At 41.8% G+C, this 24,054-nt stretch overlaps 1 protein-coding gene across 1 annotated transcript in view; it reads right to left on the bottom strand.

Moving 5' to 3' along the window:
* Positions 1 to 4,322: 4,322 nt before the first annotated feature.
* LOC138364043 (TRAF3-interacting JNK-activating modulator-like) overlaps positions 4,323 to 24,054 on the bottom strand; it is a 113,709-nt gene continuing 93,977 nt past the window's right edge. Inside the window, exon 5 of the mRNA XM_069323473.1 lies at positions 4,323 to 4,428. Coding sequence (XP_069179574.1) covers positions 4,378 to 4,428 — 51 coding nt within the window. The 3' untranslated portion in view covers positions 4,323 to 4,377. The remainder of the gene's footprint in view (positions 4,429 to 24,054) is intronic.

Below are 24,054 nucleotides of genomic sequence, written 5' to 3'. Positions count from 1 at the left end.
CCTATTCACCCTCCGTGCTACTCTCTCCATGCAGCCTCTCCCCCGAGTCCTCCTCCTCTTTCATGACACCGTATTCAACGCTGCCCTTCGCTCTGTTCCTTGCTCTACCTCCCGGGGCATGTGGAAGTGCATTCCCTTGTGGAATGCAGACTGTGCTTGGGCTATCCGATGTAAGTGTTCAGCCTGGACTGGAAGAAACACAAATGCCATCAGACAGCCGATTATTTTGTTTCGGAAGGCGAGTGAGATGGCCCATAGGACCATCAAATATAGCTAAACATGAGAGTTGGAAATATTATGTTTCCACCATTACATCCGATACTCCTCTGCCACAGATCTGGAAGAAAATCCGCAAGATAGCAGGTAAGTTGGTTCCAGATGTCTCGCCAGTACTCTTGTGGCGGATCCAGTGATGGTCGCAACTGAAATGGGTTCTCACTTTTCGACTGTTAGCTCCGGTTCTCATATTCCTCAATTCTTCCTTCCTTCGTAAGCCCGTTCTTGAATCTCATCCTTAGATTTCCGCACTAATCTCCGACTTCCCTATAATGATTCCTTCTCTCTCTCCAAACTTCAGTCTGCTCTGGCCCTCTGCGGTTCTACAGCAGCGGGCTCAGATGACATTCATTATGAGATGCTTCGCCATCTCCCTCCATGCGCGTATCAGTATTTACTGAATCTGTATAACCTTGTCTGGGAGTCGTCGTCAGTCCCTGAGGACTGGCTCAATGCAGTTGTCCTCCCTATTCGAAAACCTAGGTCTCTGGGAACAGCCCCTGAGGACTTCCACCCCATTGCCCTCACGAGTTACATTTTCAAACTCCTTGAACGTATGATCAATGTCCGTCTAATGTGGTTCTTGGAACACTATTACCACCTCCCCCCTTCTCAATTTGGTTTTCGCAAGTACTGCGGCATGACTGATATTTCGGTGAACTTGGAGGTCTATATTCGTACTGCTTTTGTTACGAAGACCTCCATTGTTGCTGTCCATTTTAACCTGGAAAAGCCATGCGACACCACCTGGAGATACCATATTCTGACCCAACTTCGTTCTTTTGGCCTTTGTGGTAACCTCCCTCTCTTCCTCTCTAATTGTTCCTTTATAGTAAAGCGTGTTACTTCTCTCTCTCTCTCTGCCTCCTTTTGGCAATATGAAGGTATACCCCAAGGTAGTGTTTTGAGCACTACTCTTTTCCTGGTTGCTCTCAATGGTCTTCTTTCCTCCCATCCTTCTGGCATCTTTTCCACTCTCTATGTCAATGATGATCTTACAGTTTTGATATTCCTAGAGTACGACTTAATCAAACTAGAAATGCTCTACAAATCAAGGGACCCAGAATGTGGAATGATCTTCCCAACCATGTTAAAGACTGTACCTCTCTCAACCAGTTTAAGATAAAAACTAAACACTACCTAATAAATTCCCTGTAACCTACCTTACCCCTCTATTGTCAACCCATGTCTGTTATTTTTTTTTAATCAACACTGTTTGTCAACCTATTGTATTTGTGCTGCTTTTTCAGTCATGTTCCCCCTTTTTTTTTATCTTTATTTGTATTTGTTCTCAACACATTTTATTCTTTATGCTCAATTAGTATCAAGTTCTAGATATTAATGTTTTTCCTGCCCGAAACGCATTGCGTAATAGTGGCTTTAGGCATTGTATGTACTTGCTCTATCTATATATCAATCCATTAATGTAACATCACTTGTATGTATGTACCTTACCTGAATAAACATACCTTCTGCTGTCATGGTGATAATTCGCCTTTCCTTCAACGGTGGCTTGAACTTGCAACTGATGCCATGTTGTCCTGGGCCACCAATCATGGCTTCAGGTTCTCCACAACTAAGTAAGTAAGTAATTATCAAAAGAAGGCACCAAACCGGGAAGGCTATGTAGCACCATCAAATACGCAAAATAATCAGAGGGCGCTAAATATTACCAAGGATGCCAATACGAGAACAAAAACGCATAAGGCGAACGATATCAAAAGTATCCGAGTCACCAAGAATTCTATCGAGGGACAGGTGACCGCGAGGGGCGGTCGGAAAGCAAGACACACGCTCGTCCTGGAAGTCAGGACATTCAAGAAGGACATGCACGACCGTAAGAGGGACAATGCAACTAGGACAATAAGGAGCAGGGCGGCGCTCCATCAAGTGACCATGGGTTAAGCGAGTATCTCCACAACTAAAACTTGTGCTATGACTTTTACTTGAAAGCCGGTTATTCTTCGTCCCCCTCTGTCGTTTTATGGTCATCCTCTTTTGTACAAAGATTCTGCTAAGCTTTTGGGGACTAATCTTTGACACTCGTTTGTCTTGGTCACCCCCATATATCTTACCAATGAGTTGAATGCTCTAAGGCCCTTTACTTACTTAAGGTCTTGTCCCATACGTCTTAGGGAGCTGATAGGAGCATGCTCTTCTCTTGTTCTGTCTATACTCGATTATGGTTACCTTGCTTACTGGTCTGCTTCACTTTCTACTCTTCATTGTCTGGATGCTCTGCACCATACTGGGTTACGCCTCAGCTCTGGTAATTTTGTTCGACTCCAACCCTCAGCCTGTATGTGTAAACCAGCGTCCTGTCTCTCCAGGACCACCATGATAGCTACTGTCTTCGCTACCTTGTGTGGTCCTTACAACATCCTCACTCTCGCCTATGTCGCGCTTTGACATAGGGACCGCCCCTCCTGTGGTCCCTGTTCCCTTACACCACCTCCCTCTTTCTGCCTGGTTATCTTGCCTACACAATTCTTTCGGTTCGTGTTATCAATATTTTTCCTCATGTTTCGTCCTTGCCCACGTGTAGTCCCCCCCCCCCCCCCCCTTCCTAAATTTTGTAAAATCCTGACCCTCATGACTACAGCTTTTACCCTTCATACAGTTATTTAATGCTTTTTCCTTGAACACCTTTCTTCACACTCCCACTTCATTTCTATCTTCACAAATGGGTCTAAGTCTGTAGACGGTGTAGGCTACTCTACTGTTTTTCCTGCCCACACCTATAGGTGTCGCCTGCCTCAGGAGACTAGTAACTTCACACAGAACTTTATGCTATTCTATATGCTCTTCGTCAACTGCTTTCTCAATGTCAATGCTCTTTTGTTGTTGTAGTTAACTCTCACAGTGCCCTCTAGGCTCTGGAGTCTTTTAATCCATTCCATCCGGTGGTAGCTGAGATTCAACATTGGCTGTTTCTTATCTCCAGTAGATTTAAGCCAGTGGAGTTTTGCTGAGTTCCCAGCCATATTGGTGTGCCCTTAAATGAGCATGCGGACGCTGCTGCTAAGGAAGCTATCCGCACTTGTCCCATCTCCCGTAAAGGTATTCCTTATTCCGACTTTTACCTAGTTATTCAATCCTCCATCTTTGCCTGTTGGCAGGATTGTTGGTCTTCTGTTACTGGTAACAAACTGTGTGCTCTTAAGAGTAGTGTGTCCTCATGGCCTTCCTCCTACCACCGTAACCGGCGGTGGGGAAACAGCTCTGGCGAGGTTGCGTATTAGCCATACACGCTTAACTCGCGGGCATTAATGGAGCTCCGCCCCACTCCCTATTGTCCAAACTGTATTGTCCCTCTTACAGTCGTGCATATCATCGTTGAATATCCTGACTTCCTGGCGAATGTGCGTCCTGCTTTCCAACCATCCCTTGTGGCCACTTGTCTTTGATAGCATTCTTGGTGAATCGGATGCCTTTGATGTCGTTCCCTTTATGTGTTTCTATTATCATATTGGCATCCTTAGTGATATTTAGCTCCCTACGATTATTCTGTTCATTTGATGGTGCTACATAGCCTTCCCAGTTTGGTGCCTGCTTTTGATAATTACTTACTTCGGGCTTCGTTACTCTTGAAGTATTAAAAATAGAGAATTTTTATATTTTCCACGCGGTTGTTCAACGTCCTACCAGTGAGCATCAGAAATATTGCCGGAACAACCGTGGAAATCTTCAAGAGAAAACTAGATTGTTTTCTTTAAGGAGTGCCAGACCAACCAGGCTGTGATGGGTATGTGGGCCTGCGGGCTGCTCCAAGCAACAGCCTGGTGGACCAAACTCTCACAAGTCAAGCCTAGCCTTGGGCCAGGCTGGAGAGTAGAAGAACTCCCAGAGCCCCATCAAGCAGGTATCCACGGATAAATCTGTCATCCATTCCCAACAGCCTGCGATTATGAGGCAGCCTGCCCATTGTGCTGCCCTATATTGTTTCCTCTCATCAAGGGACGTCTATTACTGCTGCTAATACAATGAACTACATCAATGAGGAATAATGGCAAAAATAAAGTGAGATAATGAAACAAAACTTCATATAAAGATAATAATTTATTAAACTGCGTAGTTAACTTTTCTTCATCAATGAGCACTTCACTGTCCTTTGTCCAACCTTCTTAACTTGTTTTTTAAAAACCGAACTGCCTGCAAAAAAAAACAAAAAACAGCGTTGAATGTAATGAAATGCCATATTCTGGGCGAGTCCCGGAGGCTCACCGGAGCTATCCAGGCTGATATGGATATCCCTAATTTTGGCATCAGTCGATGTGGGTGGAGTTCTAGGCCTACCGGAAACCACGAGCCAAAATCAGGCCCCCTCAAACAAGCACGAGGAGCAATGGCCTATAGAAATGCACATGTTATTTGGAGCATTCTATATCTGCCATCGACCGGGACAGGCACACAGAAAGGTAAGCGCCCCAAAACAAACCCCAATTATGATTAAAAATGACAAAATTTGACAAACGATTGGACAAGTGCCGGCAATCCACCCTGCAGTTCTGAGGCTGGTTATCAAAATACGCAAAAACCGCCGACCGGAGGGAGGGTTGCCAGGGAGCCTCTGGGACTCACCCAGAAAATGGTGTTTCATTACATTCAACGCTGGTTTCTTGGCGGGGAGCCCCAACGACTCCCAGGAGCTACTTCACCAAAGACGAAGACAGAGGGACTCACTTCTGGGGTGTGAGTTTTCAGTTGTATATAGTCCTGGGGACCATTCAGGCTTGTTTGCATTTGTGTTCCTCACGTGTTGCCCCAAAGAATGAGGTGATTTGATAAAATGCTATGCCCAAGATTACTATCCGAGTGCCGGCGGGGAAGTGGTTCATATAGCTTAGGCTATCACTTCCTTATGTCCAGTCGTGATGGTCAAGCGGATTAAGGCGTCCCTGTACATACCAGTTGCGTTGCTCCTGGCAGTATGGGTTCGAGTCACTTCTGGGGTGTGAGTTTTCAGTTGTATATAGTCCTGGGGACCATTCAGGCTTGTTTGCATTTGTGTTCCTCACGTGTTGCCCCAAAGAATGAGGTGATTTGATAAAATGCTATGCCCAAGATTACTATCCGAGTGCCGGCGGGGAAGTGGTTCAAATAGCTTAGGCTATCACTTCCTTATGTCCGGTTGTGATGGTCAAGCGGATTAAGGCGTCCCTGTACATACCAGTTGCGTTGCTCCTGGCAGTATGGGTTCGAGTCACTTCTGGGGTGTGAGTTTTCAGTTGTATATAGTCCTGGGGACTATTCAGGCTTGTTTGCATTTGTGTTCCTCACGTGTTGCCCCAAAGAATGAGGTGATTTGATAAAATGCTATGCCCAAGATTACTATCCGAGTGCCGGCGGGGAAGTGGTTCAAATAGCTTAGGCTATCACTTCCTTATGTCCGGTCGTGATGGTCAAGCGGATTAAGGAGTCCCTGTACATACCAGTTGCGTTGCTCCTGGCCGTATGGGTTCGAGTCACTTCTGGGGTGTGAGTTTTCAGTTGTATATAGTCCTGGGGACCATTCAGGCTTGTTTGCATTTGTGTTCCTCACGTGTTGCCCCAAAGAATGAAGTGATTTGATAAAATGCTATGCCCAAGATTACTATCCGAGTGCCGGCGGGGAAGTGGTTCAAATAGCTTAGGCTATCACTTCCTTATGTCCGGTCGTGATGGTCAAGCGGATTAAGGCGTCCCTGTACATACCAGTGGCGTTGCTCCTGGCAGTATGGGTTCGAGTCACTTCTGGGGTGTGAGTTTTCAGTTGTATATAGTCCTGGGGACCATTTAGGCTTGTTTGCATTTGTGTTCCTCACGTGTTGCCCCAAAGAATGAGGTGATTTGATAAAATGCTGTGCCCAAGATTACTATCCGAGCGCCAGCGGGGAAGTGGTTCAAATAGCTTAGGCTCTCACTTCCTTATGTCCGGTCGTGATGGTCAAGCGGATTAAGGCGTCCCTGTACATACCAGTTGCATTGCTCCTGGCAGTATGGGTTCGAGTCACTTCTGGGGTGTGAGTTTTCAGTTACATATATACATATATATATATATATATATATATATATATATATATATATATATATATATATATATATATTATTAAATATGACCGAAAAAGTAAGATTAATAATTCTAACACGAATTTTCTCAATCTTTCGTACAATACGCTTCACTGTTGGAGGTAAATCAAAAATCACTTCTCCAAAATTCATTTTTATTTCTAGTCTGACGCGACACGGGCGCGTTTCGTAAAACTTATTACATTTTCAAAGACTTCACAAATACACAACTGATTAGAACTTACGTCTCTCTGATATTATATCTACATTTGAGTGAGGTGGGAAGGATGATGTGGCATTAACACAAGACAGAACAGGGGATATTAATAGGGTATTAAAAGTATCAACACAAGACAGAACAGAAAACAATGGGTATTGAATAGAAGTGTTTGTAGAAAGCCTATTGGTCCATATTTCTTGATGCTTCTATATTGGAGCGGAGTCTTGAGGTGGGTAGAATATAGTTGTGCAATAATTGGCTGTTGATTGCTGGTGTTGACTTCTTGATGTGTAGTGCCTCGCAAACGTCAAGCCGCCTGCTATCGCTGTATCTATCGATGATTTCTGTGTTGTTTACTAGGATTTCTCTGGCGATGGTTTGGTTATGGGAAGAGATTATATGTTCCTTAATGGAGCCCTGTTGCTTATGCATCGTTAAACGCCTAGAAAGAGATGTTGTTGTCTTGCCTATATACTGGGTTTTTTGGAGCTTACAGTCCCCAAGTGGGCATTTGAAGGCATAGACGACGTTAGTCTCTTTTAAAGCGTTCTGTTTTGTGTCTGGAGAGTTTCTCATGAGTAGGCTGGCCGTTTTTCTGGTTTTATAGTAAATCGTCAGTTGTATCCTCTGATTTTTGTCTGTAGGGATAACGTTTCTATTAACAATATCTTTCAGGACCCTTTCCTCCGTTTTATGAGCTGTGGAAAAGAAGTTCCTGTAAAATAGTCTAATAGGGGGTATAGGTGTTGTGTTAGTTGTCTCTTCAGAGGACACAACTAACTAACTCAACACCTATACCCCCTATTAGACTATTTTACAGGAACTTCTTTTCCACAGCTCATAAAACGGAGGAAAGGGTCCTGAAAGATATTGTTAATAGAAACGTTATCCCTACAGACAAAAATCAGAGGATACAACTGACGATTTACTATAAAACCAGAAAAACGGCCAGCCTACTCATGAGAAACTCTCCAGACACAAAACAGAACGCTTTAAAAGAGACTAACGTCGTCTATGCCTTCAAATGCCCACTTGGGGACTGTAAGCTCCAAAAAACCCAGTATATAGGCAAGACAACAACATCTCTTTCTAGGCGTTTAACGATGCATAAGCAACAGGGCTCCATTAAGGAACATATAATCTCTTCCCATAACCAAACCATCGCCAGAGAAATCCTAGTAAACAACACAGAAATCATCGATAGATACAGCGATAGCAGGCGGCTTGACGTTTGCGAGGCACTACACATCAAGAAGTCAACACCAGCAATCAACAGCCAATTATTGCACAACTATATTCTACCCACCTCAAGACTCCGCTCCAATATAGAAGCATCAAGAAATATGGACCAATAGGCTTTCTACAAACACTTCTATTCAATACCCATTGTTTTCTGTTCTGTCTTGTGTTGATACTTTTAATACCCTATTAATATCCCCTGTTCTGTCTTGTGTTAATGCCACATCATCCTTCCCACCTCACTCAAATGTAGATATAATATCAGAGAGACGTAAGTTCTAATCAGTTGTGTATTTGTGAAGTCTTTGAAAATGTAATAAGTTTTACGAAACGCGCCCGTGTCGCGTCAGACTAGAAATAAAAATGAATTTTGGAGAAGTGATTTTTGATTTACCTCCAACAGTGAAGCGTAATGTACGAAAGATTGAGAAAATTCGTGTTAGAATTATTAATCTTACTTTTTCGGTCATATTTAATAATATATGTCTACAGGAAAGACTGCTACCAAAATATACTAATATATATATATATATATATATATATATATATATATATATATATATATATATATATATATATATATATATATATATATATATATATATATCTATATATATATATATATATATATATATATATATATATATATATATATATATATATATATATATATATATATATATATGTCGTACCTAGTAGCCAGAACGCACTTCTCAGCCTACTATGCAAGGCCCGATTTGCCTAATAAGCCAAGTTTTCCTGAATTAATATATTTTTTCTAATTTTTTTCTTATGAAATGATAAAGCTACCCATTTCATTATGTATGAGGTCAATTTTTTTTATTGGAGTTAAAATTAACGTAGATATATGACCGAACCTAACCAACCCTACCTAACCTAACCTATCCTATCTCTATCGGTTAGGTTAGGTTAGGTAGCAGAAAAAGTTAGGTTAGGTTAGGTTAGGTTAGGTAGGTTAGGTAGTCTAAAAAACATTAATTCATGAAAACTTGGCTTATTAGGTAAATTGGGCCATGCATAGTTGGCTGAGAAGTGCGTTCTGGCTATTAGGTACGACATATATACATATACATACATACATATATATATATATATATATATATATATATATATATATATATATATATATATATATATATATATATATATATATATATATATATATATATATATATTATTAAATATGACCGAAAAAGTAAGATTAATAATTCTAACACGAATTTTCTCAATCTTTCGTACATTACGCTTCACTGTTGGAGGTAAATCAAAAATCACTTCTCCAAAATTCATTTTTATTTCTAGTCTGACGCGACACGGGCGCGTTTCGTAAAACTTATTACATTTTCAAAGACTTCACAAATACACAACTGATTAGAACGTATCTCTGATTTTATATCTACATTTGAGTGAGGTGGGAGGGGTGATGTGGCATTAACACAAGACAGAACAAGAGGGGATATTAATAGGGTATTAAAAGTATCAACACAAGACAGAACAGAGACAATGGGTATTGAATAGAAGTGTTTGTAGAAAGCCTATTGGTCCATATTTCTTGATGCTTCTATATTGGAGCGGAGTCTTGAGGTGGGTAGAATATAGTTGTGCAATAATTGGCTGTTGATTGCTGGTGTTGACTTCTTGATGTGTAGTGCCTCGCAAACGTCAAGCCGCCTGCTATCGCTGTATCTATCGATGATTTCTGTGTTGTTTACTAGGATTTCTCTGGCGATGGTTTGGTTATGGGAAGAGATTATATGTTCCTTAATGGAGCCCTGTTGCTTATGCATCGTTAAACGCCTAGAAAGAGATGTTGTTGTCTTGCCTATATACTGGGTTTTTTGGAGCTTACAGTCCCCAAGTGGGCATTTGAAGGCATAGACGACATTAGTCTCTTTTAAAGCGTTCTGTTTTGTGTCTGGAGAGTTTCTCATGAGTAGGCTGGCCGTTTTTCTGGTTTTATAGTAAATCGTCAGTTGTATCCTCTGATTTTTGTCTGTAGGGATAACGTTTCTATTAACAATATCTTTCAGGACCCTTTCCTCCGTTTTATGAGCTGTGGAAAAGAAGTTCCTGTAAAATAGTCTAATAGGGGGTATAGGTGTTGTGTAAGTTGTCTCTTCAGAGGTTGCATGGCTTTTCACTTTCCTTCTTATGATGTCTTCGATGAAACCATTAGAGAAGCCGTTATTGACTAGGACCTGCCTTACCCTACAGAGTTCTTCGTCGACTTGCTTCCATTCTGAGCTGTGGCTGAGAGCACGGTCGACGTATGCGTTAACAACACTCCTCTTGTACCTGTCAGGGCAGTCGCTGTTGGCATTTAGGCACATTCCTATGTTTGTTTCCTTAGTGTAGACTGCAGTGTGGAAACCTCCGCCCTTTTCCATGACTGTTACATCTAGAAAAGGCAGCTTCCCATCCTTTTCCGTCTCGTAAGTGAAACGCAGCACGGAACTCTGCTCAAATGCCTCCTTCAGCTCCTGCAGATGTCTGACATCAGGTACCTGTGTAAAAATGTCGTCAACATACCTGCAGTATATGGCCGGTTTCAAGTTCATGTCGACTAAGACTTTTTGCTCGATGGTACCCATGTAGAAGTTTGCAAACAGGACACCTAGGGGAGAACCCATGGCGACCCCATCTACTTGCTTATACATGTGCCCATCCGGGCTCAAGAAGGGTGCCTCTTTAGTACAAGCTTGGAGTAGTTTCCTCAGAATACTTTCTGGCATGTCAAGAGGAGTACAGGCTGGATCACGATACACTCTGTCGGCTATCATTCCGATTGTCTCGTCCACAGGTACGTTGGTAAACAGCGATTCTACGTCCAACGAGGCTCTTATCCCTGTGGCCCGTGTGCCCCGCAGTAAGTCCACAAATTCCTTTGGAGACTTCAGGCTGAAGGCGCAAGGAACATAAGGAGTCAGCAGGCCGTTGAGTCGCTTTGCCAGTCTGTACGTGGGTGTGGGTATCTGGCTAATGATTGGCCGAAGTGGGTTTCCAGGCTTGTGCGTCTTGACATTTCCATACGCATATCCAGGTTTATATTCCCCAATGATCTTTGGCAGGTGGAGTCCGGATTTCTTGGCGTTTACAGTTTCGATCAGTTTGTTGACCTTTGCTTTTAATTCGGCTGTAGTGTCCTTCGTTACCCTTTGGAACTTAGTTTGGTCAGAGAGTATGATGTTCATTTTCGCCAGATATTCGTCTTTTTTAAGAATGACATATATTGGCGACTTGTCACCTCTCCTGACAACTATCTCCTTGTTCTCACGAAGGCTTTTAGCTGCCGCTTTAAGCTCGGGGGACAGTATGGTGCTTCTGTAATTGCCTCGATTCTTTCCTCCTTCTGCAATAAGTTCTGCTTGTAAGGTATCTTTGGTAGTGACCTTCTTTTGTGTACACCTTTTGTGTTTTGTGTGACCTTCTGTATGGTACAGAAGCACCATACTGTCCCCCGAGCTTAAAGCGGCAGCTAAAAGCCTTCGTGAGAACAAGGAGATAGTTCCTTCCCTGGAAGTCTCCTCTTGGGCCTTGAGCTGAGCCATGATCTCAATCCAATGCTCCGCCACCCTGGAGGACCTCAATCTCAACCCAAAATGGTCCGCCACTAGCTGCAGCTGAGCCTTGGTGCACTCTTCCAACACCTGCTTGTCCCTCGACTCAATAAACTCCTTTACTCTGTCATCCTCCATCTCTAGACTATTGAGTAACTGTATACAAGGAATACACTAGTGAGCAGTGTAAACCGAGACCAATATCGACCTTAATACACATGCCCTGCACTTGCAATCCTTTGTCCACTGTTGTTCGATGTATCCTGGCAAGGTCGCCACTGTCAGGGTTCACCCCCTTCCAACCTGTGGTTGGGGTTGCTCCCACGGGTCTTAGCCCCTCAGTTCCTGGCACCACTGTCTGCCCCGGGGCTCCCCTAGTCGGCCACGGGCTGGCCTTGTACACCCCTAGCGAGTGGGGAGGTTCAAGCCTCCTATAACTCACCTGAACCTGCCCGTCCTGACACTGGGAGGTTCTCTCTCTTTCTTTGATATCTGGTCTGCTCTGAGGTCGCCAGTTGGGTGTTTAGACTCGTGTCCCAGCAACACGTCAGTGGTCTTATTGGTTATCTTAATTAAGGATGCAATGTCACATGCAGTGCAAGGTGTCATAAAATGATCTCACTCAATATTATATATATATATATATATATATATATATATATATATATATATATATATATATATATATATATATATATTTCCCTAGAGAATGGAGGCTCAACTCATCATTTATTTTATAAGTTTACTGAAGCAAAGATATATTTATATACATATAAATTGCATAAGGAAATGTCTATAAGTGGAGTCGTCTGCTGGTGGCATCACTCCTCTTGACACGTCTCTGGCAACACGGTCAGCTGACTGGGTCCACACCTCAAGCCGTGGGCACACACCTTTAGCCTCTGGCAGCACGATCAGCTGACGGCTCCAACTGTCAGAAACATTGTGACTCTCCTACGCCTCTAGCAATACGATCAGCTGGGCGTTTCAGAGTTCGTTGCTGGCTCCTTGCACACCAGCTACCACCTCCAGGAACACTAACATCACCGCATTAATGCTCACATGCACCAACTCATGCCTAAATGAGCTCTTGGCTCCTAGCCTAACATTCTGTCACTTAGACAATAAAATGATAAGTAGAAATGTTCACAACATATAAAATACCCTAGCTTGCTTAGATCAAAAGGGGTAAAGGGAGGGACAATTATCTACCTTATTTCATTCCAACCACGAAGCTGACTCGTCCTTTGTTGAGGGATGTTGAGGTTCCTGGTTCTGGCTTCTGGTCTGCCGACATTCAGTTCCCACACACACGGGTTCCTCCGTCGTCCTCGTGGTATCGCGTCTTCGCCGTGCTCATTCCCAACAGGTACTGTCTTCCTCTTCTCCGGGGTACTGGAGACAGGTACCTCTGTCGTCGTCCTCACTCTCACTGGCACTGTCGACACCTCGCAGTCCAGCACAGCTTCCCCTCGCCTCACTGCCAGTAGATTTGGCCCGGCCGCAGCTTTTCACTTGATGTGTAATACGTAGTCCTCTGGGCGTCCCAGACGTCCCCAGCCCAACGTTCCCTCTGCTGCAGACTCTTGATAGAGCTCTTGGCTCTCTAATCTGGCCCGTCCTTGCTTCTGGGCACTCCACGGAACTTGGATGGCCTCTCAAACTGCAGAATCTAAGCGAAGCTTAAATCTACTGGTAAGGGCTCTCTAGATCTGGAGCTCACTTGAGAGCATCCTCACTCTATGGCGGCTCGTGATCTACTCTCTCGCCCAGGCGCCAGCCGCCCCGAGAGCCCTCCGCCTCGTGACGTCACACCGCCCGAGGGCTCTCGTTATTGGTCACTTCCGGCACGTGACCTTACCTGGCCAATCAGGTGCCGGAAGGCGTCATGACGTCTTGACGGGAAACAGGATGGCCCGGCACCATCTTGTACCCCAAAAGGGCGTAATCCCCTTGCATTATCAAACTTAGCTGGCCAATTTACAGCCAGCTCAATCACGCTCCACGCTTTCCCACACATGAAAATGTTCCCTGGACATCAGAGACTACTTAGGCTATGGGAATATGACTCTTCTAAGCTGGGAAGGAAGAAATATAGGAGTGGGACACCATCACTATATATATATATATATATATATATATATATATATATATATATATATATATATATATATATATATATATATATATATATATATATATATATATATATGCGAACAAGCCTGAATGGTCCCCAGGACTATATGCGAATGAAAACTCACACCCCAGAAGTGACTCGAACCCATACTCCCAGGAGCAACACAACTGGTAACTACAGGGCGCCTTAATCCACTTGACCATCACGGCTGTCAAAAGGAAGTGATAGCCGAGGCTATTTGAGCCACTTCCCCGACGGCAACTCGGATGGTAATCTTGGGCATAGCATTTCACCAAATCACCTCATTCTTTGGGGCACACGTGAGGAACACAAATGCGAACAAGCCTGAATGGTCCCCAGGACTATATATATATATATATATTTGTTTGTAGCATAAAGTAGTTGCGTTTTTCGGTCATATTTAATAAAATATATATATATATATATATATATATATATATATATATATATATATATATATATATATATATATATATATATATATATATATATATATATACAGTGGTACCTCGGAATGCGAGTAATTACCTAAGTGTAGTTACAGGATGAGAGCTACGCTCGTGGTGTCCCGTCTTCCCAGCACTCTTTGTCATATAACGCTTTGAAACTACTGACGGTCTTGGCCTCCACCACCTTCTCACTTAACTTGTTCCAACCGTCTACCACTCTATTTGCGAAGGTGAATTTTCTTATATTTCTTCGGCATCTGTGTTTAGCTAGTTTAAATCTATGACCTCTTGTTCTTGAAATTCCAGGTCTCAGGAAGTCTTCCCTGTCGATTTTATCAATTCCTGTTACTATTTTGTATGTAGTGATCATATCACCTCTTTTTCTTCTGTCTTCTAGTTTTGGCATATTTAATGCTTCTAACCTCTCCTCGTAGCTCTTGCCCTTCAGTTCTGGGAGCCACTTAGTAGCATGTCTTTGCACCTTTTCCAGTTTGTTGATGTGCTTCTTAAGATATGGGCACCACACAACAGCTGCATATTCTAGCTTTGGCCTAACAAAAGTCATGAACAATTTCTTTAGTATATCGCCATCCATGTATTTAAATGCAATTCTGAAGTTAGAAAGCATAGCATAGGCTCCTTGCACAATATTCTTTATGTGGTCCTCAGGTGATAGTTTTCTATCTAGAACCACTCCTAGATCTCTTTCTTTATCAGAATTCTTTAAAGATTTCTCACATAATATATAGGTTGTGTGGGGTCTATGTTCTCCTATTCCACATTCCATAACATGACATTTATTAACATTAAATTCCATTTGCCAAGTGGTGCTCCATATACTTATTTTGTCCAGGTCTTCTTGAAGGGCATGACAGTCATCTAAATTCCTTATCCTTCCTATTATCTTAGCATCATCAGCAAACATGTTCATATAATTCTGTATACCAACTGGTAGATCATTTATGTACACAATAAACATCACTGGTGCAAGAACTGAACCCTGTGGTACTCCACTTGTGACATTTCTCCATTCCGATACATTGCCTCTGATTACTGCCCTCATTTTTCTATCAGTCAGAAAATTTTTCATCCATGATAGAAGCTTACCTGTTACCCCTCCAATATTTTCCAGTTTCCAGATCAACCTCTTATGTGGAACTCTGTCGAAAGCCTTTTTTAGGTCCAGATAGATGCGGTCAACCCAACCATCTCTTTCCTGTAATATCTCTGTGGTTCGATCATAGAAACTGAGTAAATTCGATACACAGGATCTTCCAGATCGAAAACCATACTGTCTGTCTGATATTATATCATTTCTCTCTAGGTGTTCTACCCATTTAGTTTTGATTAGTTTTTCCAATACTTTCAATATTACACTTGTCAATGATACAGGTCTATAATTGAGGGGGTCTTCCCTGCTGCCACTTTTGTAGATTGGAACTATGTTAGCCTGTTTCCACCCGTCTGCTACGATTCCTGTACACAGGGATGCCTGAAAGATCAGGTGAAGTGGAATGCTGAGCTCAGATGCACATTCTCTCAGAACCCATGGTGAAACGCCATCTGGGCCAGCTGCTTTGTTCTTACCGAGCTCCTTGAGCATTTTTTCCACTTCGTCTCTAGACACCTCTATGTGTTCTATGTTGTTCTCTGGAATTCTTATTGTATCTGGTTCCCTAAAGATTTCATTTTGTACAAACACACTTTGGAACTTTTCGTTTAGTGTTTCACACATTTCCTTTTCATCTTCCGTGAATCTATTTCCCATTTTCAACCTCTGAATATTATCCTTTACCTGCAATTTGTTGTTTATGAATTTATAGAATAGACCTGGTTCTGTTTTACATTTGTCCGCAATCCCTTTTTCAAAATTTCTTTCTGCCTCTCTCCTCACTGCCGTGTAGTTGTTTCTCGCATCTTTGTATCGCTGGTATGTTTGGGGGTTCGGCCTCTTCCTGTATTGATTCCATTTTTGTGTCTTTCGGTCTCTAGCCCTCTCGCAATTTCTATTGAACCAATCCTGTTTCCTTGTTCTGCATCTCTGTTTTGGTATAAATTTTTTTGTGCCTTTATCATATATTTCACAAAACTTGCCATACATCTCATTCACTTCCTTGCCTAGCATCAAGTCTGTCCAATTATACTCACTAAAAAAAAATTCTAAGGACACCATAATGTCCTCTCCTGAAGTCTGGTTTTTCAACTGCTTCAACCTCCTTATTTTCTTCCAGCTTATAACGCATTGCATACTTTATTCCCAAAAAGACATGGTCACTTTTACCCAAGGGAGGAAGGTACTGAATGTCAAATATCTCTTCCTCCTTCCTGGTAAATATCAAATCTAGCATGGAGGGAACGTCCCCTTCCCACATCCTCGTAGCTTGTTTAACATGTTGATACAAGAATGTTTCCAGGATGAGGTCTACAAATTTACAGGTCCAAATGTCCCCGTATGCGAGTTTTTCGGAAGACGAGCAGGATTTACTCCAAAAATATGTCTCGGAAGGCGAGGGTTACCTCGGGACGCGAGTTTGTTGATACGTGTACAGGCCGACTGGCGCGTGGTGGCATGGCGATCGCGCCTCAGTTTACCAGTGTCTCGTGTCCAGTGACTATCCCACCTGAATTCTTCACAAAGATTTACAGTTTTTTATCGTTTTTTTGTCCATTTGAGCATAAAAGTTGTCATTATATATCTTGCCATGGGTCTCAAGAAAGCCATTAGTAAGGTTCAACCTAAGAAAATAGCTGTGAGTAGAGGCAGTAGAGGATGTCCCGTCTTGATTAAGAAAATGTGTGAAGTATGGGAAGAACTGCAAAGTTTTGTTGAAAAAACTCACCCAGATAAAGCTGTAGCAGGCCGTTTCATTGACCTTTTAAATGATAATGTGATGTCTTACTACAGACAAGTGTTAAAATGTAGGGAAAAACAAGTGTCATTAGACAAATTCTTAGTAAAACAAGCAAGTCCTAGTGGTATGCAGGCAAAATGTGCCAGAGTGTGCATACCAGTGAAGTCTTCACTGCCTGATGTGATAATGGAAGGGGACTCCCCTTCCAAACAGTAACTCCTCTCTTCCTCCCACCTCCTCACCATCTTCCATACGCCTACAGCATTCAACAGCAAGGTAAGTAATAACTTGAACATAGTTTTGTAGGTTTATTTAGATGAATTAGGTATAAAAATTTAGTTTGATGTGGGGTTTTTGGGGTAGTCAGGAACGGATTAATTCATTTCCCTTTATTTCTTATGGGAAATTAGCTTCGGAATGCGAGTTTTCGGAATACGAAGCGTCTCCAGGAACCAATTAAACTCTTAAACTGAGGTATGCCTGTATATATATATATATATATATATATATATATATATATATATATATATATATATATATATATATATATATATATATATATATATATATATATATATATACACATATATATATGTCGTACCTAGTAGCCAGAACGCACTTCTATGCCTACTATGCAAGGCCCGATTTGCCTAATAAGCCAAGTTTTCATGAATTAATTGTTTTTCGACTACCTAACCTACCTAACCTAACCTAACTTTTTCGGCTACCTAACCTAACCTAACCTATAAAGATAGGTTAGGTTAGGTTAGGTAGGGTTGGTTAGGTTCGGTCATATATCTACGTCAATTTAAACTCCAATAAAAAAAATGACCTCATATATAATGAAATGGGTAGCGTTATCATTTCATAAGAAAAAAATTAGAGAAAATATATTAATTCAGGAAAACTTGGCTTATTAGGCAAATCGGGCCTTGCATAGTAGGCATAGAAGTGCGTTCTGGCTACTAGGTACGACATATATATATATATATATATATATATATATATATATATATATATATATATATATATATATATATATATATATATATATATATTATATATATTATATATATATATATATATATATATATATATATATATAATATATATATATATAATATATATATATATGTCGTACCTAGTAGCCAGAACACACTTCTCAGCCTACTATGCAAGGCCCAATTTGCCTAATAAGCCAAGTTTTCATGAATTAATTGTTTTTCGACTACCTAACCTAACCTAACCTAACTTTTTCGGGTATCTAACCTAACCTAACCTATAAAGATAGATTAGGTTAGGTTAGGTAGGGTTGGTTAGGTTTGGTCATATATCTACGTTAATTTAAACTGCAATAAAAAAAAATTGACCTCATACATAATGAAATGGATAGCTTTATCATTTCATAAGAAAAAAATAAAATAAAATATATTAATTCAGGAAAACTTGGCTTATTAGGCAAATCGGGCCTTGCATAGTAGGCCGAATACGACGTTCTGGCTACTAGGTACGACATATATATATATGCGAACAAGCCTGAATGGTCCCCAGGACAATATGCAACTGAAAACTCACACCCCAGAAGTGACTCGAACCCATACTCCCAGGAGCAACGCAACTGGTATGTACAAGACGCCTTAATCCACTTGACCATCACGACCGGACATAATGAGGTGATAGCCTAAGCTATTTGAACCACCCCACCGCCGGCACTCGGATAGTAATCTTGGGCATAGCATATTGTCCTGGGGACCATTCAGGCTTGTTCGCATTTGTGTTCCTCACATGTGCCCCAAAGAATGAGGTGATTTGGTAAAATGCTATGCCCAAGATTACTATCCGAGTGCCGGCGGTGGGGTGGTTCAAATAGCTTAGGCTATCACCTCATTATGTCCGGTCGTGATGGTCAAGTGGATTAAGGCGTCTTGTACATACCAGTTGCGTTGCTCCTGGGAGTATGGGTTCGAGTCACTTCTGGGGTGTGAGTTTTCAGTTGCATATTGTCCTGGGGTTCATTCAGGCTTGTTCGCATTTGTGTTCCTCACGTGTGCCCCAAAGAATGAGGTGATTTGGTAAAATGCTATGCCCAAGATTACTATCCGAGTGCCGGCGGTGGGGTGGTTCAAATAGCTTAGGCTATCACCTCATTATGTCCGGTCGTGATGGTCAAGTGGATTAAGGCGTCTTGTACATACCAATTGCGTTGCTCCAGGGAGTATGGGTTCGAGTCACTTCTGGGGTGTGAGTTTTCAGTTATATATATATATATATATATATATATATATATATATATATATATATATATGTCGTACCTAGTAGCCAGAACGCACTTCTCAGCCTACTATGCAAGGCCCAATTTGCCTAATAAGCCAAGTTTTCATGAATTAATGTTTTTTCGACTACCTAACCTACCTAACCTAACTTTTTTGGCTACCTAACCAAACCTAACCTATAAAGATAGGTTAGGTTAGGTTAGGTAGGGTTGATTAGGTTCGGTCATATATCTACGTTAATTTTAACTCCAATAAAAAAAAATTGACCTCATACATAATGAAATGGGTAGCTTTATCATTTCAAAAGAAAAAAATTAGAGAAAATATATTCATTCAGGAAAACTTGGCTTATTAGGTAAATCGGGCCTTGCATAGTAGGCTGAGAAGTGCGTTCTGGCTACTAGGTACGACATATATATATACATATATATATATAATATATATATATATATATATATATATATATATATATATATATATATATATATATATATATATATATATATATATATATTACATATTTTGGTAGCAGTCTTTCCTGTAGACATATATTATTAAATATGACCGAAAAAGTAAGATTAATAATTCTAACACGAATTTTCTCAATCTTTTGCTCATTTCTGTTCACTGTTGGAGGTAAATAAAAAATCAATTCTCCAAAATTCATTTTTATTTCTTGTCTGACGCGACACGAGCGCGTTTCGTAAAACTTATTACATTTTCAAAGACTTTTAGTTTACAAATACACAACTGAATAGAACTTACGCATCTCCGATTTTATATCTACATTTGAGTGAGGTGGATGGGGTGAGGTGGCATTAATAGGGTATTAATTTCATCAACACAAGACAGAACAAGAGGTGGCATTAATAGGGTATTAATTTCATCAACACAAGACAGAACACGAAACAATGGGTATTGAATAGAAGTGTTTGTAGAAAGCCTATTGGTCCATATTTCTTGATGCTTCTATATTGGAGCGGAGTCTTGAGGTGGGTAGAATATAGTTGTGCATTAATTGGCTGTTGATTGCTGGTGTTGACTTCTTGATGTGTAGTGTCTCGCAAACGTCAAGCCGCCTGCTATCGCTGTATCTATCGATGATTTCTGTGTTGTTTACTAGGATTTCTCTGGCGATGGTTTGGTTGTGGGAAGAGATTATATGTTCCTTAATGGAGCCCTGTTGCTTATGCGTCGTTAAACACCTAGAAAGAGATGTTGTTGTCTTGCCTATATACTGGGTTTTTTGGAGCTTACAGTCCCCAAGAGGGCATTTGAAGGCATAGACGACGTTAGTCTCTTTTAAAGCGTTCTGTTTTGTGTCTGGAGAGTTTCTCATGAGTAGGCTGGCCGTTTTTCTGGTTTTATAGTAAATCGTCAGTTGTATCATCTGATTTTTGTCTGTAGGGATAACGTTTCTATTAACAATATCTTTCAGGACCCTTTCCTCCGTTTTATGAGCTGTGGAAAAGAAGTTCCTGTAAAATAGTCTAATAGGGGGTATAGGTGTTGTGTTATTTGTCTCTTCAGAGGTTGCATGGCGTTTCACTTTCCTTCTTATGATGTCTTCGACGAAACCATTGGAGAAGCCGTTGTTGACTAGGACCTGCCTTACCCTACAGAGTTCTTCGTCGACTTGCTTCCATTCTGAGCTGTGGCTGAGAGCACGGTCGACATATGCGTTAACAACACTCCTCTTGTACCTGTCTGGGCAGTCGCTGTTGGCATTTAGGCACATTCCTATGTTCGTTTCCTTAGTGTAGACTGCAGTGTGGAAACCTCCGCTCTTTTCCATGACTGTTACATCTAGAAAGGGCAGCTTCCCATCCTTTTCCGTCTCGTAAGTGAAACGCAGCACGGAACTCTGCTCAAATGCCTCCTTCAGCTCCTGCAGATGTCTGACATCAGGTACCTGTGTAAAAATGTCGTCAACATACCTGCAGTATATGGCCGGTTTCAAGTTCATGTCGACTAAGACTTTTTGCTCGATGGTACCCATGTAGAAGTTTGCAAACAGGACACCTAGGGGAGAACCCATGGCGACCCCATCTACTTGCTTATATATGTGCCCATCCGGGCTCAAGAAGGGTGCCTCTTTAGTACAAGCTTGGAGTAGTTTCCTCAGAATATTTTCTGGTATGTCAAGAGGAGTACAGGCTGGATCACGATACACTCTGTCGGCTATCATCCTGATTGTCTCGTCCACAGGTACGTTGGTAAACAGCGATTCTACGTCCAACGAGGCTCTTATCCCTGTGGCCCATGTGCCCCGCAGTAAGTCAACAAATTCCTTTGGAGACTTGAGGCTGAAGGCGCAGGGAACATAAGGAGTCAGCAGGCCGTTGAGTCGCTTCGCCAGTCTGTACGTGGGTGTGGGTATCTGGCTAATGATTGGCCGAAGTGGGTTTCCAGGCTTGTGTGTCTTGACATTTCCATTCGCATATCCAGGTTTATATTCCCCAATGATCTTTGGCAGGTGGAGTCCGGATTTCTTGGCGTTCACAGTTTCGATCAGTTTGTTGAACTTTGCTTTTAATTCGGCTGTAGTGTCCTTCGTTACCCTTTGGAACTTAGTTTGGTCAGAGAGTATGATGTTCATTTTCGCCAGATATTCGTCTTTTTTAAGAATGACATATATTGGCGACTTGTCACCTCTCCTGACAACTATCTCCTTGTTCTCACGAAGGCTTTTAGCTGCCGCTTTGAGCTCGGGGGACAGTATGGTGCTTCTGTAATTGCCTCGATTCTTTCCTCCTTCTGCAATAAGTTCTGCTTCTAAGGTATCTTTGGTACACACCCTTTTTTGCCACACTTCCCTACCCTATTGCGGCTAAAATATTCCACCTACGATTTTTTTGTTATTTTTTTGCTTGATCAGGGAACAAAAATGAACACTTCTATAAGACGAAAGAATTTTTTGGATTTTTTTTGTTGTTGCGCCTGTGGGTGTGAATTCCATTTGGGCCCCTAGCGGTTTGAGGGTTAACTAAGCTCCCTGACTGATCAACCCCCGACGACACTCATGGATCCATTTGGGTACAGTTTTTCATCAAATTCTGCCGTATGCACTGGCCGCACTGAGTTTAACATGTGAGAGAAAGCTGCATGAACGCGCAAGCCATAGGCTGGGTCAAAGAGTTCTTATTGATCTATGGCTTGCGCGTTCATACAGCTTTCTCACACATGTTAAACTCAGTGCGGCCCGTGCATGCGCCAGAATTTGATGAAAAACTGTACCCAAATGGATCCATGAGTGTCGTCGGGGGTTGATCAGTCAGGGAGCTTAGTTAACCCTCAAACCGCTAGGGGCCCAAATGGAATTCACACCTACAGGCGCAACAACAAAAAAAATCCAAAAAATTCTTTCGTCTTATAGAAGTGTTCATTTTTGTTCCCTGATCAAGCAAAAAAATAACAAAAAAATCGTAGGTGGAATATTTTAGCCGCAATAGGGTAGGGAAGTGTGGCAAAAAAAGGTGTGTTGGCAGAGCCTTCGCTAGACGAGGTCTACTCCGCCCGAGCTGTCAGACGGCAGTTGCCACAAATATATTATTACCTAATTATTTCAATGTCTCTGATTGATTTTTTCTTAGTTTTTTTGCAGTAATATTATTCCATACAGTGAATTGTGGTATATTTATATAATAAAATGTGTGAACCATCGCTGTACTCAAAATTATGGTGTGCATATTAGTGAATCAATTATGATGTTCATAAAACAATAAACAAATAGTTTTGCTGTTGTTACACTATATACACAGGTTATATATAAGTATCTGCATGTTTTGTTCACCGTAACTAACTACTAAGTTGGTCATGCGAGTCAAAAAGCAACGAGGAGTGACCGCCAAACACCAGCAAGCCACTCACTGCCACTCCCTCCCTCAACACCACCTCACTTGCCCTCATTCTCCTCCCACAATACTGTTTTTGCATTTATTCACTATACACAGACGTTATATATACGTATTTACATGTTTTGTTCACTATAACTGTACATCGAAGCTTGTATGGTGAGTAAAGGCACAAAGACGTAGCTACTCAAATAGTCAGCTGATCGGCGGCCACACTCAGGGCCAGATGCACTAATATTTCTCCTCCAACAATATTGTTTGTGGTGTTATTATGCTATATACACACATTATATATAAGTATCTACCTGTTTTATTCACCATACCTGTACAAATAAGTTGGTATGGTGCCCAAAGACCATAGTGGCCACCAGTAAACAACATGCCAAGTCGTGCAGACAACGCTCCTCCCTCACCAAAATGGCGGCTCCCAACCTACCTACTCTCGCTGTTATCTCACACTATACACACGTTATATATAAGTATCTACATTTGTGTTCACCATAGTGAACCACTAAGCTGGTATGGTGAATGCAGTCAATATAAGGTGGCCACACACAGTTAGAAGACAATGCCACAACCCTCCCTCCACAGCCTTACTCCTCCCTCCATGGAGCACAGCACTAAATATCACCACAATCCTGCTTTTATCAGAATCCTGGTCAGTTTTATAACAGTCAGGGGGCTTCAGTAATACTATCACTGCTAAATAATAGCAGTATCATATATATTATGGCATTTGTAGGCGATGCTGTGGTCACAAGCTGAACAGCGGTGCTGTGAGCTCGTGTTGCGTGCACCAGCCTTGGTGGCTTGCTCAATACTGACGCTCTAACACCCAAGAATGTTGGCCTGAATTTTTTTTCTAAGAGTCGTCTTGCAACTATCAGTCGTGGCTGTACTATAGCTGCCCCTATCCCAGGTGGGGCGTTTAACCCTTTAACTGCACAACGCGCCTGCAGGCCCAGGCCTAGGGTGCGCAACGCGCCTCCCGGTGTTTGTATTTTTCATTTCCAATTTACAAGTGACGCGCGGTGACGTGGGTATGGAATGGGTAGCTGGGGGCCCCAGTGATCGTCCGCCATCTTCAAAAAAAATCCCAGCATGCCC

The sequence above is a fragment of the Procambarus clarkii genome, chromosome 12, assembly GCF_040958095.1.
Source record: "Procambarus clarkii isolate CNS0578487 chromosome 12, FALCON_Pclarkii_2.0, whole genome shotgun sequence".
NCBI classification, from domain to species: Eukaryota; Metazoa; Arthropoda; class Malacostraca; order Decapoda; family Cambaridae; genus Procambarus; species Procambarus clarkii.
This window is presented reverse-complemented; position numbering and strand designations above follow the sequence as displayed.